The 14,729-nt window shown below is 47.8% G+C and overlaps 4 protein-coding genes across 4 annotated transcripts; 2 read left to right on the forward strand and 2 right to left on the reverse strand.

Annotated features, from left to right (window-relative positions):
• Positions 1 to 411: 411 nt before the first annotated feature.
• Positions 412 to 1,278, reverse strand: N7489_006064 (mediator of RNA polymerase II transcription subunit 18; the record flags this gene model as incomplete). Its single annotated transcript, XM_056711814.1, has 2 exons — positions 412 to 730; positions 788 to 1,278. 2 exons carry the CDS (start codon positions 1,276 to 1,278, stop codon positions 412 to 414), a joined length of 810 nt encoding a protein of 269 aa, XP_056565529.1.
• A 1,128-nt stretch (positions 1,279 to 2,406) lies between these two features.
• Positions 2,407 to 2,872, forward strand: N7489_006065 (alpha-ketoglutarate dehydrogenase subunit KGD4; the record flags this gene model as incomplete). Its single annotated transcript, XM_056711815.1, has 2 exons — positions 2,407 to 2,482; positions 2,547 to 2,872. 2 exons carry the CDS (start codon positions 2,407 to 2,409, stop codon positions 2,870 to 2,872), a joined length of 402 nt encoding a protein of 133 aa, XP_056565530.1.
• Positions 2,873 to 4,126: 1,254 nt separating this feature from the next.
• N7489_006066 (RUS1 family protein) lies at positions 4,127 to 5,798 on the forward strand (the record flags this gene model as incomplete). Its single annotated transcript, XM_056711816.1, has 4 exons — positions 4,127 to 4,139; positions 4,487 to 4,827; positions 4,908 to 4,952; positions 5,025 to 5,798. 4 exons carry the CDS (start codon positions 4,127 to 4,129, stop codon positions 5,796 to 5,798), a joined length of 1,173 nt encoding a protein of 390 aa, XP_056565531.1.
• Positions 5,799 to 6,879: 1,081 nt separating this feature from the next.
• Positions 6,880 to 7,965, reverse strand: N7489_006067 (regulator of G-protein signaling domain-containing protein; the record flags this gene model as incomplete). The annotated part of the gene is made up of 1 exon (XM_056711817.1): positions 6,880 to 7,965. The coding sequence occupies one exon, from the start codon at positions 7,963 to 7,965 to the stop codon at positions 6,880 to 6,882; it is 1,086 nt and encodes a 361-aa protein (XP_056565532.1).
• Positions 7,966 to 14,729: the final 6,764 nt, after the last annotated feature.

Consider the following 14,729-nt stretch of genomic DNA (forward strand, 5'->3'; position numbering starts at 1 on the left):
CTCGGAATAACTCAATTTGATATCCCAGGATGTAAGGAAAGGGTGTCACAGCGCTGGAACGCACGCCCTCGGATGGATCAATTTTGACGTCAAATCCGGCAAAAGCTTCTTACTTGGGGGGTTGAATTCTATTTTTCTTTTATTGACTGGTGTGCATATAGGCTGTGAGGGTTTACCACCTGGACAGGAATATAGGCGTTGGGCATTTACTTATAAGACAATAGAAATCATTGGTCATATGTTGTATATGCTTCTGTATTCACTCTTACCTTGCAAGGGGAAGGAAAATATCCAGTGGACTCGATTGCTATGAGGGGTATATTTCTGTCTATCAACGCCATACCGTCGCTGGAGACCGGGTATCTCGTAGTCTCCAGCATGCTCAAAATAAACTGCAGTAGGACTGGCCATCTACTTCGCCCGCGTGTCCAGAGACAATCGATCTGCCTGCTCCAGGAGAACGGCTGACTTCAACTGCTCGCGCAGGCCAAAGAGATGCTGCGAGGCAGTCTTCATCGTTTCTTGATTGCTACCATCCTGAACAATGATGAAGGCCTGCAGCACATAGCTTCCGCTCTTCTCAAATAGAGTCATATCCTTTAAAGCAGGCAGCTGCCGCCGGGGCAGACTCGACTCATCCCCACCGGGGTAGTGCAGCACGCGATGCAAGAAGACAGCAATGTCATTGTGGACGAACATGTCACCCTCGACCACATACTCAGTAATGAAACTAGAACAGACAGGGTTAGTGCGCGATCATAAGATCGACCTCGGTGGCGCCACTCACTGATAGCCCCACGCATTCATAGCTTCCACGACATCTCCCCGCGGTAGCGTCGCGCTCGACATCAGACGCGACGTCACCGCTGAGCGAGTTCCAGCTTCAGGGATATCACGAAACTCCAACTTCCATGGTTGACGTTCATAGTCGTAAGAGGGAGATGAAGAATCATAAGGTTTCGAATCGTCCATACCGGCCATCTGAGTGTCTCGGTCGATGGGGGCAGTGGATCCGAAATCTGACTCGGAAACCGGACCAACCACCTGGGTGTAGTACATGTTGCCATTGAGCATCTTGTTCAGCCGTTGCAGGTCCCCCTGTTGGAGGTCCTGACTGGCTCCGATGCGCCCCGCCATACCTGGTTTGCGGTAGGCCTTGAAGATCAGCCGCCGTTCTAGGCAATGGCGGGGCTGCATGGCGGTCAGTCCGGCAAGCTGCTGAAGAAGCTCATGATGTTGGTGGACTGGAACCGAGGCGAAAAGCGACTGCTCGTGCATATTGTCTGATGCAGTCCCCGGGTGTGGGAAGGTAACGGGTGAAGTCGGGATGTTGTTTTAGTCAGGGTCCAAGCTTCAGAGGTGGCGCCTGTCCAAGGAACGTTATCAGCAAGCTCTTATTTTATGTGTCGCCGCTATTGCTAATAGCGCCTAATGGGCCCTGTTTGTTCTGTTTGATCTGGATTTTTATCTCTTGGCAGTTCGATCTTGCGACTTTCCCGAAGTACTGGACACTTTCCCGATGCTTGTGAACCCCTCAGGAATATCAATTCCGGTGCAAGGATGACTTGTCGAGGATCTTATCCAGTCACAAGGATGGTCTTCTTTTTTGTCTCCGATGCGGGGGAGGTCTAAGCTGTGTGGGACAAATAAGCTTGAATGGGTTATGGGGAAGAATTGCCAGGGAATGCAAAAGAGGGATGATGATTGGCGGATTGGAAGTTTCAAAGAAAGGGAAAAGGTAGTTCGGCACTGAAAAGGCACCAAGAATGAGGAGGAGCTTGTGAGGGGAGCTCACCGGAGTCTCAGACTGGGAAAGGATCGGAGAGGAAGATGGCTTCACAATGGGGAAACACGGAGTGTGCTGTTGCCAAGATGGAGGCTGCATCGGAATCTCATCCGGATGCGAAGTACTTTGAGTAGGAGCTACAATACGGAGTATAAGGTGCGTTTGAATATTTCATTTTTCGATATGGCGTGACATACATATGTAGATGTGGTACTCTGTACTTCGTATATTGTAGTCTGTTGTATGATGTACTCGATTCTACCGTGTAGATATAGTATACTCCGTAATATAAGTGAACATGCATTTCGCAGTTTACCCGACTCCGAATCGGCTTGTCCCAAAGCAGTAACCCTTCCCCTTCTTATCTTCTCGTCTTTTCCCACTTCCCCTCCTCTCTTCAACATTAATTCTCTAATTCTCTTTACCTTCTCTATATTCTCTATCCTCAGCTCTCTCACTACATCACCAAGGAACCATAACTCACTCTCTTGTTGTGTGACTAGTCGCTCTCGGTCGGATTCGGATACTACCGGACCCGTTCAATTTCGCACATTCTCGCGTCAAATTGATCTTACCTCCCACCTCAACACACCTAATAACTACATAACCACATAACCACAATGCGTGCCACTTCCATCCTCAGCGGCACTGCCCGCACTCCCCTCATTCGCTTCGTTGGCAAGCGCTCTGTCCCTAGTACGTGATTTTTCCCATTCCCGAGCTCCAATTCCCGACCTAAAAGACTAACCTCATCTTCCAGAGTCCATCGACCACTCTCCTCGCGTCCACCCCGCCTCTCCCACCGGCTCTCTCCCTGACTCTTTCGCTACCTACCGGGCTAAGGCTCAGCAGCACGGCCCGCTCGGTCGCTCCTCCTTCAACAGCACCGTCGGTGGCACCGCTGGCGCCGCCCTGGGCCCCGTCAAGCCCCAGGCTGGCGAGTTCTTCGATCGGGCTGAGCTCCCCTCGCGCTTCGGCCGTCTCCCTGGACTCAGGCCGAGATTGACGCCATTGAGACTGGCGGCGCGAGCATGTTCGCATAAGCGTCCCCTCGGGCGAAATATAAGATTTTCTCAAAATGTATGAATGGGGCATGATACTTCCTATGGAAGTTGCGTGATGAGCGAGCCGGAGTCTTGAGTCTCGATTTTGGGGTAGTTGAAGCGCGGTCACGATCTTGACTTGGGCCGACCGTGGCATTGCCAATGCCTTCGCGGTCGCTGGGACACAGATCTGATGCTTGCTCACTCGTTCCGAGAGTTTCCGAGACCAAAAACTCTCACTTTATACCTGTTGCTTGTGATGGTCCGAGACCATTTACAAGAACGTCTTTCTCTAGCGGTGATGCTTTGCCGCTCTGTTTTTTCTCTTTCGGTGTTCTTTTCATTCGTACCCGGCGCTGGTGGTTGATTTTTTCTTCTCGGTGTTCTATTCATGTGCAACATGCAGCTGTATCGTCTTGATGTCGAAAAGGCGGAGTCGTGTTCGTTTTATACATAGATTGTGGTCAGGACTTTTGGGATTCTTGTTACATACATAGGCTCTGTGAGCGCTATTCAAAGGAATGATTTCTCGACTAAGCTTCTCTACTAGGACGTAATATACTCTAGCATATAGACTAACTATAGACTACATATGTAGTTATAGAGCTATCGAACTATAGGCTTAGCATTAAGTATCAGGGATACCAAGGTACGTGGTCTCAAGCACGTGCCTCCCCGACTCTACCTCGATCCAACCCTTGTCTACTTCACATCCAGAGGATTGAACATGACCTCCCATATCAGCGAGACGAATAGGCTGACATTTCGGGAAACAGACGAGGCTGGAAATCCTACTGCAAGCTACATCTACTCGGGAGATGTCGCTTCCTCAATCACTTCCAAGACATCGGGTCGAGTAGATGTAATAGTAAGTGGTCATTTCTTAATCTCCCATTGTATTTTCCTCGCACTGGATGTTTGAAACAGCACACAAGCCAAGCCAGGTCTAGATGTGGTGTTTCATCTTGCCTACTAGCAGGCCAGCGTGCAGACTGATGTCCTGGGGTACCTGCCAATCCCTTCATAGTAAATTTGTTCCCAGGAACACAGATACACTCTCATGCATTAGTATATGGATTGCGCTCAAAATCTCAATTTATGATGTGGTTCAATGTATGGATGTCATTGCATGAATCGGAAAGACTTACAAACGCTATATCAAATACCAAGTTTTCGATCTTAACTGACTTAATACAACAGAGCTCCTCTTCATCTACTTCACCATGGTCACCCAAGCCTATAATCAGCTCGCTGAGTGATGTTTTTCTTCCTTCCGGATACCCCCAAAGTGTCAGCGATGACTATCTCCCGTGAGTACAGACAGGAGCGTGTTGAAATGCATGAACATCCCTGGTCCACAAAAATACTAACATCAACGCCAGATATCAAATCTTTGTGAGCATCTAATCCCCGGCTTCCAGAGGCTTCTGCCTCTGGCTCGAAGTACCTTGTTCTACCATACCAGCAATATCAAAGATACACCTAGTACATAGAACTGACAACAAATCCACCGCAAACAGGACTCCCTTCAAGCCTTCTGCAGCTCAATAGCAGGCCTCCTCTCCTCCCGAGCGGTTCTTCAAGGTCCATATCCCATCCAGCCCAACTCCATAGACCAACCAAAAGGCAAGCAACTGACACCCAACCCAACATACAGGAGTCGGCGTCGGCAACGCCAACGCCTCTCCAACCTCCGCACTACTCCTACATATCCTACAAGATATATCGGGCCGCATTGCAACAATCTGCTTCGCCCACCGCATCGGCACAGCCCTCGAGCCAGAATGCAAAACCTACCGACTGGCAGCAGACGTCTTCAACGACATCGCCATGATCCTCGACTGTCTCTCGCCAGGTGTTCCCGCCGGACCGGCACGGGTGGCTGTTCTCAGCACAGCCGGTGTCCTCAGGGCCCTCTGCGGCGTAGCAGGGGGTAGCTCGAAGGCGAGCTTGAGTGCTCATTTTGCCAAATGGGGGAATCTAGCGGAGCTCAATGCGGTATGTGTCTTCAAATTCCGCGATGCATCGTCTCGTTGGAAATTGATAGGCAGAGCTAACTTCGTCTATTTGCTGTGTAGAAAGATTCATCCCAGGAGACTGTCATTTCTCTTTTCGGCATGTTGGTAAGCATCCTCATCCTCATCCTCCCCTCTCCATCAAACCCAAACCAAAACCCACCCTAACAACAAACCCAGGTCGGATCCGTAGTCATATCCCACATAACCAGCTTCAGCACAACCTGGCTCATCCTCCTAATCCTCCTAGCCCTACATCTAAGCATGAACTACGCCGCCGTGCGCGCCGTACAAATGACAAGTCTAAACCGCCAGCGCGCGAACATCGTCTTCTCAACACTCTTCGACTCAGACAGGAATCTATCACTAGATCTCCATCCTGAACTTGATACTACGCCAAGCCTATCTAAAACCAAAAGCGAATGGACAGTCCTCACGCCCGCACAGGTATCCAAGCACGAGCGCATCTTCCACCGAGACGGGGCATTACAGTGGACGCAGCACTCGACGCATACAACCCAACCTCTCGGATCCGCGCAGATAGGCGTGTCCATGTCTACGTTCCTCGGTTCCGTGTCCGGTACATCATTCCCGCGCACCCTCCCTCTACAGCGACTTGCGGCTGTTTTCGCCGATGAGTCCTATATATTATTTCTCGTGCCGTTGACAAGTGGAGGGAATGTGAAATGGCATGCTTCGATTCTCCTGAAACGGGGGTGTACTGTTGAACATCAGTTGAAGGCGTGGGCTCATGCTTTACTGGCTGCAAGGGTTCTGGTCCGGATTACAACGGGCTTTTCTGTTGATGCTGTTCTCGCTGTTGTTGAGAGGACGCTTGGGTTGTTGAATGCTGATGCGCGCTTTGAGAGATATCTCACGGAACTGGGTGGTGTTGGGTGGGATGTTGATATTGCGGCTTTGGAGACGAGGGCTGGACGGAGGATTGAGCTTTGATATTGTCTATTGATTTACTTGACTTTGTTCATTCTTGGTTTTTGGATTTACCTTTTACCTTTTACCTTAAGAGATTCCACTCGCTCAACATATCCTATAACTACATGTAGTAAATGTAAACAAAGTCAAATAGGAACTCATCCTCCGACGCAGTGCCGAAGACATCACATTAACACTAACCTTCGAAGAGTTTGGGAGGGGTTACGTGTGCATCTGTACAACACTTGGAAGTCAATATGTACGTCTCCCCGGGCTCTCGACATGTCTGAGTGTGGGTGTCCGACGTGTGTGACAAGGAGAATCAAGGAGAATCGAGGAAGGTCTAGACAAGATTGGTTTCGGGTTTGAGAGAGGATACTCGGATGCCTGCTCGGAGGACGGTACTTTTCAAGTTGGATTGAGACACGGGAATGTACGAGTCGAGGTCTTAGTTTTGTTGAGTTTGGAATTGCCCTAACGGTCGAATGCATGGTCTATGTAGGTGTTGGAATTCAAGACTACGAAAGTACAATTTATACTTTATTTACGGTTTTTACTGTTCAAAGGAAGTTATTGGAAGAGGGGGTATCAAGTCTATTGATTCCGATAATATGAAATCCCAGTGGGAGAGAGACCAACACAATGTCTCGACAAAAACGCCGTGTCCAGAAGACCTGAAAAGCCAACAGGTCCTCTATCCAATCTATAGATGAGAACATGATATGATATATATGGGTTTCTTTTCCCGTGATGCCATTTCGCCGCCAAAAAAAAGTGTCAAGTGAAGTTGGGAAGATAGGATGCTCGGCCGGAGACATCCCATGAACGAAAAAAATAAAAAATAAAAAATAACAAAGAAAACGCCGGTTTCATATGCTTTCAATGCGTCATGCTCTCATACACCGCCAATATAAACGCTCGACAAAGGCTAGAATGAAGTCGTGGGATGATGCATTTCGGTATTTCATGCAAGTGTGTTGAGATGAGAAGTGTCGTTGCGGGGATTCGTAGTTGTCGTGAGCCAAGAGACAAAAAAAAAAAGTGTTTTGTAGGTCTTGTGTCGACCAGGGTCCGGGTCAAAAAGGGAGGAAAGAGAAGACAATTAGTCGTCAAGACCAAGAATCTTAGGATCGCGAGTGCCACCACTGCTGCCTCCAGTGGAACGCTTCTTAAAGCCAAGCTTCATACCCATCTTCTTCCAAGGGTTCTCGGTGCGAAACCTGGGACTTTGCATGGGCAGATGCGGCTCGCTGGCAGGCGGGGTGGTGGGAGGCGTCATGGGTTCTTCGGCGGTGGGACTGGACTGCGGAGATCCAGAGTCATCGGTCAGAGACAGGTAAGCCGACTCGCCGCTGGTGCTGGTGCTGACAAGGGCGCCGGAAGTGCGTTTGCCGATAGCATGCACGGCGCCGAGGGACATGGTTGAGCGGTTGTGACCCGTCGCGGGAAGATCCTTGGTAGACGACTGCGGGGAGGTGCGCTTCGACACGCGCGACCGGACTCTTTTCATCGGGTGCTCGTCAAGACTCGTCGATGATAGACTCATGAAGTCGTCGGGCCCCATGAAGGGCTCGGAGGGCCCCATTGAAGGGGAGGTGGTGTGGCTGTTGACAAAGGGGAGAAATATGGATTCCTCCATCAAGTCATGGATGCGTTTCACGGCGGAATCTAACGTCTCTGGCACGGGCGGTGCAGACACGCTCTTGTACTGCAGGAGCGCATCTCGGACCTCGCTCGACAGGTTGATCTCTCGCGGCGACCCCGGGAAGATGTATGCAGTCAATAGGCGTTTCCAGAGCATTCGCAGGTGCTGAGATTCGGGGCAATCCGATTCCAAAGCGGCGACACCAAGTCGTTCGGCCAGAGCGTAGTAGGAATCCCGGTATCGGTTGGCCTCCATGGTGAATTCCAAGGTCTCGAGACAATGGTTCTGGGAGAGGTAGGCCATGAAGGCGCTCAAAGTGTATGGGGGAGGAGCAATGTTGGCCAGCACCTCGTCGAGCGTCGGGCGCATAGAAAAGGCCCCCGACGAGATAGCTAGGCTGGCCGGCCGGGAGCCAGACGATTCCATGTCCTCTTCGGAGTCGCTGTCTGAGGAGGTGGGGGACAATTCGGGGGTTGCGGTAGGAGTGTGAGGAGTGTGGTTCCGGAAGAAGAGGGACGGAGCCAACGTCTTCTTTTTAAGCATAGCGTATAGTGTGCGTCGGGGACCCTTGAACGGCTTTTTTCTCACCGGCCGTCCCCTGCCTGTGGGACGAGGCTCCAGCTTGTTAAAAGAGCGGCAGATTATCGGGATACAGGCATATAGGATTGGCAACACAGGTAGTAGAATGCCAGGGAAGGGAGGGTTTTGTTTATTATAGAATGAGATAATGAGGGAAAAAAGAGACCAAGCGGAAATGCAAGCACTAAAGAAGAAGAATAAAAAGGGCAAAGGGCGGATTCTGGAATCATTCATGACGATACCCTAGGTAATGGGGTTACGGGGGGGCACCTCAGTAGACTCAAGTGGACCTAGATGGGGACGCTAAACTAGTTTCTGCGCCCAAGTGGATCCCTCTTTCGATAAGATGTCATAATTGTTTTTTTCTTTTTCTTTTCTTTTTTTTCCTTTTTTGGTTTAATTTCTCTTCTCTTTTTCTCTTTTCTATTTCTTAATTTGGATTATTTCGGTGTTTTCTCTTCATGGAATTTTCTGATTGGTTTTGACTTATGTCTTATTGTGGCGACACGCTGAACTCTCACGTTTGAACAAGCGCCTAAGATCTGCAAGGGATACTTTGGAAATGTAGAAATACGACCATCTTCTGTCGAGATTAAAATGCAAGTATGAGAGCACCTCAAAATCAACTGAGTATTATGTAACCTACATGTGTCTGTCCTTGTTTTGATCAACAATCACTCCATAATCCTTCCAGAAGTCATACGTGTAAGCTTCCACGGGTTCTGGAAAAAAAAACGACCAATGCGCCCAACGTGGCGAGTTTGAATTTTCGTTCCCCTGAACTCCACCATGGAACACGAGGAACTCTTCCATGATTCGAGATTCATTTTTCTACTATCCTACGGAGTACTCCGTTACAACGCATTGTCCATTTACGATTTCCTTTTGAGATATACCTCTTATATCTACTTTCTAATTCACGATAACCTCTTATCTCCCGGCCGCTAGCACGCCATCCGAGACCGGAATGTCAATCCTCGACCCACGGTTCTGTGGTATTTTAACAGAATGACCAGACCAATACCGATAAAATACACGATGAGGCCGTGTCACGGCTTTCTCTCCCTTGCATCGAAGGTACTCACTCTTCCAAGGTTCCAAACTACTTTGTCTTGCACGTCATCCAAAACCTCCCCTGTCATCTTGACGATGGAAACTCAAACATATCAAATAATATAATATCGGCACACTAGTTAGGGCTTGTGTTCGATGCCAATATGGCCCTGCCGATCATTCCAAACCCGGTTCTTGAGGATCATTTGTACCACACTGGAATGTCGCACAAGCTTGTCTTTTTTATGTCTCTCCATAATTAAATAGGACATACATACTCGGGACTCGTGGACGCATATGTGGAATCCACAGGGATTTAGCAAGGCACAACGTGCGACGTATGAGAGAAATTATACAATGTAGCCTTGATTTGGTGGAGGCGAAAGATGCTAGAAACCGATTTTGGAATAAACTATGAAGATGAATAGAGTCTAGCGAAATCCAGAGACAGAATTTTCAAGTGAATGCTACTCTATATACGGAGTACGGAGTATAAAGTATCAACTGCGCAAGGGCTTAGGATTCACCAGTGTGGCCGCAGCCGGAACTGCCCAGACCTTCTAGAATTCTAGAAAACCCCGTCGAAGCACTTTAGTTCTGCCAATCCACCCGATCGCCACATCCGTCAATCCTGAAAATTTCAATTGGGACATTCATACCATGAGAAATGATCTGACCCCCCTGAACGGACTCGAGTTCCACAGTCACCCGTGGAATCAGAGTTTTCTTTTTGTAGATCCGGATATTGCCACTTAATGATTCATGCTCTGTTCGTCTCCCGAGTCTACCCACTTAGCAATATTGGAGGACGCATACGCATTTCTATGCATGCCAAGTCATCCCTCACGATTGACATGGCGATCGTTGGTTGTAATTTTCCTTTTTTGTGCCTGAGACTATACCTAGGTAGAGTATAGTGGCTGAAATAATGGCTCATACCTTGCAATATATGTTGTACGGAGTAGCCACATAAAAGTGGGTGTACTGCCGATTGAAACCGAGAGCCAAGAGTTAGGAGCTGGAGAGATCTGTCCGGAGGCTACAGGGACCTCCGGCGTTGTAGATCCACCTCTCGTCTTCTCACCATCTACCCAGATAAGAAGATCCTACAGAGTAGGATATGACATTATCACATACGTACGAGTTGACATGATTCAGACATAGATTGTGTCATAGACCTTAAGGTTCTGCAACGCTCTGGGCCGGGATAGGGTTGCTGTTAACATGGCTCTTTGAAGCTTGGTTCTCCTATCACCATACATTTTGACTTTGACAGCCGAAGATATAAGAGTCAATGTTATGTGCATATCTGGATGGCATCCGGAGTAGGTAGAGGCTAGAACATGGATAGATTATTCTTTTAATAGATCACGAGATCATATACCGATTAGGTTATGAGGCAAATGAACCTTGGAAAGAATCATATCCTTATTACTTGCTGTCCATCCCAAGTCCAGATTAATAGTAGAACCAACTATCACTGCAACACCAACGGTCAGACAGCAAAACCGTCCATCTTTCCTTTTGCGTTATGCAACTAACAAATTCAATTGGAGCACAGACCGTTAAAGGAACTGTCATATGTTATACAATAGAACAAGAGAACAACATACAACAGCATGCAGATAAATAGCTAAACGGACCACCGGCGGCATTCACATACAACATACAACATACGTTAGAATGCAAAGCAACAAAAAGCAAAAAGTGCCCAGCAACACGCCAACCCCAATAGCACCTGTGCGATAACGCGCAGGAAATACCGCTCTTATCCCCGGGAAACCCACGCGCCTAGCAAAGACCACCTGGGCAGGTTGGCCCCAATCACAGAGCCCACCCACCACCACGCAGCGATACCGCAGATCCCGTATTTAACCAGAGACAAGGATACCATGAATATCCACCCAAGGCTACCTGAAAGCCTCTTAAGCCACTAAGCCACCCCAAACCCCCCAATTTTCTACTCCGTAGGCTAAATCGAAAGGAAAAAGGAAAAAGGAAAAAGAGAAAAAAACACAGATCCACATCCAAGGCATCACACCCCCACATCGGTGCGCACGGGATCACGATGCGCCCTTACCTTGGCTGGCGACGTTCTCTCCCCTTTTAGTTCTTACTAGCGTAATGGGGTTGAATGCGTCTAGAACAATGTCCCGTTTAGCGAGGGGATTATTGACTCTTTCCTTTTTTTGTTCTTGTTCTGTCTGTCTTTTTCATTTATTTATTAATTATTAATGGATGTGTCCTGCTGTTTATGTATGGGGTACATTCCTAGTACTCCGTAGGGCGCTACGGGAGGTCCTCATACGGGGAATTATGTATTTTGCTAGTGGGAAGGGGGGTGAGGCTTTTTATTTTGCTTCTTTCGTGTTCTTTCCCTTGCTGTCTCTTCTCTTGTTTTATTCTTAATTTATTTATATTTTCCCTCGCGTGGATGGGGTTTTCTGACGCACGTCGGTTCCTTTTTGTGGAGGACAGATTGTGGCACATTTCTAATGTAAAACCTGCAGAGAGCTTCAAGGATTGTCACCAGGATGTTTGCTGTAGTACCTGGACATGTCCGTTTTCCGTCACTGGCCAGAGTTGGGGGGTTGGGCAGGGGTGGCATGGTCGTTATTGACTGCATCACCACATTAATACCTGCACGATCCTTGACGATAATGCCATCCATATGAACCTTGGTGTCTTAACGAGTTTGCTATACGGAGTACAAGGTTCTGACTATTTCTCGTTCCAATAATATATGTATTTACAATTATATAATGGATTCGGTGTAATATATGTTGTAGTAAAAGCAAAATGATAGCCAAGCTATAACGACATAGTTAAACAGTCAAGCAAGGAGAAAACATAACCAAGCACCCCGGATCTACCCCCTGAAACCTTCGGCTTTAGCCTGTAATATCGCTTCATGGTGTGATGATGTGCAGCAGACTAGAATGGAGTCATGACAGGGATAAAAATTGCCGAAAAGTGTCATATGAGAAGTCGAGCCAGTCTCGAAGAAACAGCTAAGAAGATTGCCGATCCGCACGGGATGATCTTTGAAGAGAAACAATACATATCCCTGTCACTAGACTAGTGGGACATCTCCACAGCCCCTTCTAGGTTGTCTGAACAAGACATAAGATAAACCGGACAGAATTAAGACAACGACGGAGTACGGAGTGGAATACAAGGAAGAGTCACCCAAACCCCAAAACAGCACAGCGTAGTCGATCAGGCGGCAGATGCCGCGGATGACCTCATGTTTCTCCACTGTTTCAACTGCAATCTTCCAAGGTTGCTCAGACAGTTGGTGAAAATAATAATAATAAGAACGTACGATCACAAAAGAATTGATCGAGATCGACTCTAGGCTTGTTTCAAATCTGAGCTCGAGTCCTTTGGGGGCTGTTGTGATGATTCTGGACTCTCTGGATATATTCCCCCGGCGCTACGTGAAACGCTCAGCCCTGGATATTGTATGGAGTAAGCGTGATTAATTGTTAGATATGGGAAAGGATATGTTTTCTCATTTGACGAGTTTAGTCTAGACTGGTCTTATCACCTTGGGCGCTAAGAATCCTTTCTCTTTGATGGGTCTTGGGCTCCCACAGATAGCTCTGACTATTATCTACTCCATAAGCGACCCGGGATCCAATTTACTGAGTGTTCGGGTGCTATTCCGCTTGATATGCACTCCGGTCTCCGGAGTGTACGGAGTCCGGACCTCGGTATGCGGTGCTTACTGTAGGAATCCAGTCTCGGAAACTGTTTCATGTTAGCGCCTGAACTGACAAGATCCCATTGCATTAGTAGTCAATTTAAGTGTCTGTGATTAGATTTAGTGGCTTACGTCAATGTACTCAACACGAAGTGCGGAGTATACAACATGGAGATGGTGTGTTGCATGTTATATTGGCAAGTCGATCCTGTCCAGCATCGGCATTCCCCCGAAGCTAATTCCACCTGGGTAAGATATTCAGTATCACACGCAAGACTCCAATAGCTCAAACCATATATGTAGTAGCAGAATAATAACGTGCAATTAAACCCTAATTACTCCACACACTACAGTACACTAAAGTACATATGTTACCCCCCTTATCACAAATATAGGCGGGATGACGGGAGCAAAGTCCTACATGGAACCCCAAAGACGAACCCTGTCAATAAACCAGCCTTGGAAGCCCAAGCTCAAACTCAACCTCAGCTCCCAAACCAATAAACACTCGTCCAGCAACAGTCCAGCAAATCCCAACCCAATCACGAAGTGGTTAACCAGCCCATCCCCGCAAAAGTCCACACCCATGCACCAAAAGTAAGCCAAAAAAGAAGAAGAAAAAGAGAAAAAGGAAGAAACTCCTCTGCCTAGCTCCAGCCACGCCAAGACTAAATCGCCAAGCGGGGAAGGAGATAAATGCGGGGGAAAGACCTCGGGATGGACCAACGCTAAACATTTGAAGGCATATTACACTACACTTTTATACAGTACACATTACAAGAAATAATAAACACCATCCGCTCTAACTGGCTGCCCTGTCCGGCATCTGAATTGCTCTGCAAGGTGGACCGAAAGTAGATCCCAAGCGGGGTTGATGTTTCTCTTACTGGATTCATGTAGGCAGCATTGGGTATGGATTGGGATTCTGTGGATGCTCTTGGGTCTTGGCTGGGTCGTTGGGTGGCTGGTGCATATCCGTATTCACTGTTATTTCACTGCTCTCCATGCGCATGCAGGGGCACTCGGTGGATATCATTGGTGGGCTAGGACTGCGCCATGATAAACGACTTTCTCGGTGGCGATCTTCGATTATTATTGGGTCCTAGTTAAGTACAGATGATGGGATATGTATATCCGTGGAGTGTATCTGTGTGGGAAAGGGCTTGCTTATTGGGTCATGGGGTTGATATTCAGTTTATGCTTTAGGGCAAAAGGGATACAAGTTGTGAATTGGGACATTAGAGTTTATGTTTGTTTCTGCAGAGTCTGGGGATGATGATCGATGATCGACATTCACAATGTTGTACTCGGTAGTTTCGATATCATATGATGGTTATCGACACATTCTTTCTAGTCTTAAGATGGACATGTCAGGGATTGAGGTTGCTTTGCTTTACATTTCCCATGCACATATTCTGCACTGGATTGGGTAAGGCTTGTTGTTGAGACATACTACTTTGAGCATACAACATATACAACATTGTATGGGAGAAATGCCATATCCTCGCTGGATTACCCTGTTAAAAAGGGTACTAGGTCGGGTGACCTACGTCATGCTATAACATGCCGTGGACTGGTGATCCTTGCATTAGCGTGTCATGGAGAGCTGCAGAACGGTTACGAAGTAGGTGTCGGTGGTGGCGACGGAAAGGCCATGATTGTGCGTGGGCTTTCCGCACTACGCGTCCCTTGGATATTTTAGGCTGATTATACCAAGTTTTTGACCTAGGGTGACTATACTAGGTCCATTCTATGAGTTACACTTACCGGGGGCTTCCATCTACTCGGCGCGTACGCCAGATGAAGAGATAAAACATATCAGGCTAAGGCTGTAGCCTCGCAGATCTTTGATTTGATATCTCTTTGTTTATCAGGAGACATGAAATAGTGAAAGTCCTCCTGTATTCTATCCCCCTGTAACATGTCCAAGCGTACTATTCCATCAAAATACCTCGAACCAAGATAAACA

This window comes from Penicillium chrysogenum, assembly GCF_028827035.1.
Source record: "Penicillium chrysogenum strain IBT 35668 chromosome Unknown utg000004l_segment0_segment0, whole genome shotgun sequence".
In the NCBI taxonomy this organism is placed as follows: Eukaryota; Fungi; Ascomycota; class Eurotiomycetes; order Eurotiales; family Aspergillaceae; genus Penicillium; species Penicillium chrysogenum.